Source organism: Ipomoea nil, unplaced genomic scaffold, assembly GCF_001879475.1.
Source record: "Ipomoea nil cultivar Tokyo-kokei standard unplaced genomic scaffold, Asagao_1.1 scaffold2403, whole genome shotgun sequence".
NCBI lineage: Eukaryota > Viridiplantae > Streptophyta > Magnoliopsida > Solanales > Convolvulaceae > Ipomoea > Ipomoea nil.
Genome location: NW_017618831.1, coordinates 2,034,435 through 2,038,374, shown reverse-complemented (window position 1 = coordinate 2,038,374; position 3,940 = coordinate 2,034,435). Strand labels below are relative to the sequence as shown.

Here is a 3,940-nt window from a genome sequence, read left to right as displayed (position 1 = left end):
CGAATAAAGATGGGCTTGGACCTTCGGAAAATTTGCCTGCGTAAGGACTGTGGTATGGCCCATTGCCTATATGATGAGTAATGTTTGGGCTGGTAGGCCCATTTACAAACTGGACCTCACATAGTCCAAAACTCAGAAAAATATTACGCCCACCGTGGGGCTCGAACCCACGACCACAAGGTTAAGAGCCTTGCGCTCTACCAACTGAGCTAGACGGGCTTCTGTTTTATAATCATGCTAGAAATACTTATCAGTTTATATAATTATATTATTCTACTTTTCTTAAGATATTAAGTCATTATTACAAGGAAAAAATACAAAAAAAAAAAAACCTTATATAAGATCCTTCCCAACGAAAAAAATTATCCAAATAACAATATGAAAAAAAAACACCTCGTGTTCAAACTCTACATCTCTATAAATTTAAAAAATTCAAAAACTAATTAGGAGCAATAAGAGAGAAAGATTTGACTAGCTATGGATAATACATCACTAGTGTTATGTTTTCTAATATTTTCATTGTTGAAACTCTTGCTCGGTTGGCGTTACATATATACATCTACAACATCTTTAAGCTAAGGCATACTTATTTTGTTTTTGTTTTTGAGTGTGTTTGATCTTAGATAAGTGTTAAATGTATGTAAGTAATGTAACACCAACATAACAAAAGTTTTAATATTAAAATATTAAAAAATATAACACAAGTGACATTTTATGTATACTAGCTAAATAAAAATGTAAAGAAAAGTGATATATTATTATTAGTATGTAACAAAAGTTCATGTTTTAATTTTAGTTTGAATTTCTTAATAAAACTAAATTTCAATAGGCTTCATAAGCTATTGAGCTAAAGTCAATCTCGAATATTAATCTCACCCAAAAAAAAATATATATATAAATTAAACAACAAAATAAATTTCACACATTTTCATGAAGCTAAGAGATAGAAATACTAGTCATTAAACAATATTGTTTATTAATCCTATGAAATAAGAGCAACTGAAAATTAGATTCAAGTCATAGGTATAATTACTTTACATGAAGTTATAGGTTAGCATACACACTAGAAAATAAGCTCTACACAATGATAATAATGACCATAATACAAATATATTTACAACAAGTATATGTATAATTACATATGAAAATGTCCATAAAGATGAATGAAATATAATTATCATATAGAAAAATTCCGGCGTCCACCCAATCAAATCTTACATACTTTACATATATTTACATTATAATCTTATATATAATTATATGTGAAATCGCTCTACTAAAAAAAAAATAAAACATAATTCTCGTACAAAAATTATTTCTCGATCTCACTCTCCTAGTACTAAAACATTGTTCTGAAGACTGTCAGTAATTTTCAAAAGTGACATGAAATCTTTTGAATCTTTGGGTCTTTTTCCCCTCTCCCAAACACCTAATTTTAGTCAACTCCACACCATTCCCAATAGGCAAAGTGACACACTGAACCACCCCTCTCTTCCCCTTCTTCTTCAACATCTCCCCAAACCAAACCCTATTATTCCCCTCATGCAAAAGATTGGTCGCCACCACCACGCACCCTCTAGGGTTCACCTCCACGTTCTCCCAAAGCTCCATCTGCCCGCTGTCGCCGTCGCCGCCCACGGCCACCACGGCGGCGTCCACCACCAAGAACTCCACTCTCTTGTACTTCTTTACCACCTCGCCGGGGTTTCCCTCCACGAACTCGATCGCGTCTCTCAGGCCCTCGTCGGGAATCAGGTCCTCCGCGTCGCTGCGGTGGGCGGAGGAGGAGGGTGGGAGGATGCAGACCACCCGCCCGCCCGTCTGTTTTGCTGCCACCGCTAAGGCCACCGTGAATGGAGTTGGGCCGCCGGAGGCCACCTCCACCATCAGCTTCGCCCGGTTCCCCGCCGCCAACGCTGATATCAACTCCATGCACTCCGGCTCAACCGGCTTCGACCGCCCCATGCCGCCGCCTTGGTAGTTCAAGACTTTGGACTGAAAATCAAACCAAAACACATATTTAAAATTTTAAATACAAAGAAAACCATAATATGCTATCAATTTTATAGTTATATATTAAGGACTCACTTGAACAAATTAAACTCAAAATTATAGGTGTGCTCAACAAGCCCTACCATACTTATACTACTGGCCAGATTGGTTTTCTCATATAGGTGAGGATTTAAACTCCCGATTTCTCTTAAGAAATGAGAATCCACAGTCACTCACATTAACCAAACTGATTTAAACTCGGAACTATATATTTAACATACAAATAACTACAAAACCCTATTTTTCTACTTTTCTTTAGTGACTAGGATACTTAAGGGTATGGATATAATAAACTTGTCTTTTATAATCTTAGTAAACAAATAACGGGTCTAAATTATTCCTCACTGATCAACTCAAATCAAGAAAACTAATAAAATCACTTAAAATTTTGCTACCTCTTAATTGTATGTAATAAGATCCATTTACCAACTACCCAAAGTTAACCGTCATTCTTCCAAGTTTATAGTTAGATCAAGGACTCCCTTGAACAAACCCTAAACTATTTTAACATAAAATAACCATAATAAGAAATGATCATTAAACTACTCAAACTTGAATAGATTAAAAGAGATTAAAGTAGAGAGTTTACAAGTTGAAGGGTGTTCAAGTAAGCTTCCATGGCTTGTTGGGGAGACCACTCCATCATGAAAGATAATTGATATGTTAAGTTCTAAGCTTGAACTAACCAACCAAAACTACTTTACTTTAATTTTCTCCGGCAAACCACTCCGATCCAAACAGCTACCTAGAAGGTGAAATGGTGGATCCAATATTTATATACCAGAAAAGAATATGGGATGGACTGCATAAATATATTATTATAATCTGATCTGGTGTAAAAAGGTGTATGGGAATTTGATGGTGAAGAGGTTACGTACGTTCCATGCATGATGTTTGGTGAAGATGATGAGACAGGTGGCAGCAGGTGAGGCGTCGAGGGAGCAGAGTCATCTGCACGCGTGGCAAACCCACAGCGAAAGCGTGCACGTGACCCTGCCTACCTGCGGCGTTAATTAACAGTAGAATTTTAGGATGTTGTGTTGGCCTGTTTCAGATTTTTTATTGGTCAAAGGGGACACTTGTCTGACCCGTTCATTTGCATGCCTCCACGTTCACGCCTGTGTACACTGATTACTACGCTTTTCGACTAGCGTCAATGAATTCCTAATTCGATTAAAGTTGTATTTTTGCCATTATTAGGTAAATTTTATTTTGTGTAATAATAAGTTTGCAAATTATAATTGAAGAGGTCAATCTTATTCTTTTTTTTTTAAGGGTGTAATAGTGGGTTCGTTTATGTGTGTTAATGTGTTCACAAATCACACAATTAAGAAAAGTAATTGATTTGATCAAAGATAATACTAATAAAAATGAAACTTGTTATGTTAAGGTGCAAGAATCATATTCTGTCCACTTGAATATTTTGGTTATAGAAATGAGTCAATGTCATCATTTTAAAATAATTTTAAATCAACAGGTTGTGCCATATCCGGTGATACTATTCGAAAGTAGAATTGGTTAAACTTTATTGCTGCATGTACAATAACTTTCAAACCACATACGAGAGGTAGTGAACTTGACCAAAAAAGATGTTGGTCAGAATTTAACTCATCATGATCTTTCTTTAAAAATATGTATTAAAAAAAAAAGATTAATCGAATTTGTGATCTTTAAATACAATAACCATGTATGTTATATTCACTTAGTCACTTATTTTAAAGCCACATTACTTTTCTTTTTTTTTTGGTTATACATATGAGTCAATGTCGTTTTCAATTAATTTAAAATCAACAATTTGAAGATTCTATTAACTAGGTTTGGTATGTTTTAAATCCACATGTCACTCTTACTTTTATGCACTTTTACCTGAATCGCGTGATTATCTTAG

General features: G+C 35.0%; 1 protein-coding gene and 1 non-coding gene across 2 annotated transcripts; both read right to left on the bottom strand.

Moving 5' to 3' along the window:
- Nucleotides 1–146: 146 nt before the first annotated feature.
- TRNAK-CUU lies at nucleotides 147–219 on the bottom strand. The gene has a single exon. It is a non-coding gene; the product is annotated as a tRNA-Lys (tRNA).
- Nucleotides 220–1,362: 1,143 nt separating this feature from the next.
- On the bottom strand, nucleotides 1,363–3,231 carry LOC109152261. The gene is made up of 4 exons (XM_019299849.1): nucleotides 3,141–3,231; nucleotides 2,931–3,053; nucleotides 2,642–2,854; nucleotides 1,363–1,995 (listed from the first exon to the last, which is right to left on the bottom strand). Exons 3-4 carry the CDS (start codon nucleotides 2,696–2,698, stop codon nucleotides 1,363–1,365), a joined length of 690 nt encoding a protein of 229 aa, XP_019155394.1. The 5' UTR covers nucleotides 2,699–2,854; nucleotides 2,931–3,053; nucleotides 3,141–3,231.
- Between the last annotated feature and the right edge of the window lie 709 nt (nucleotides 3,232–3,940).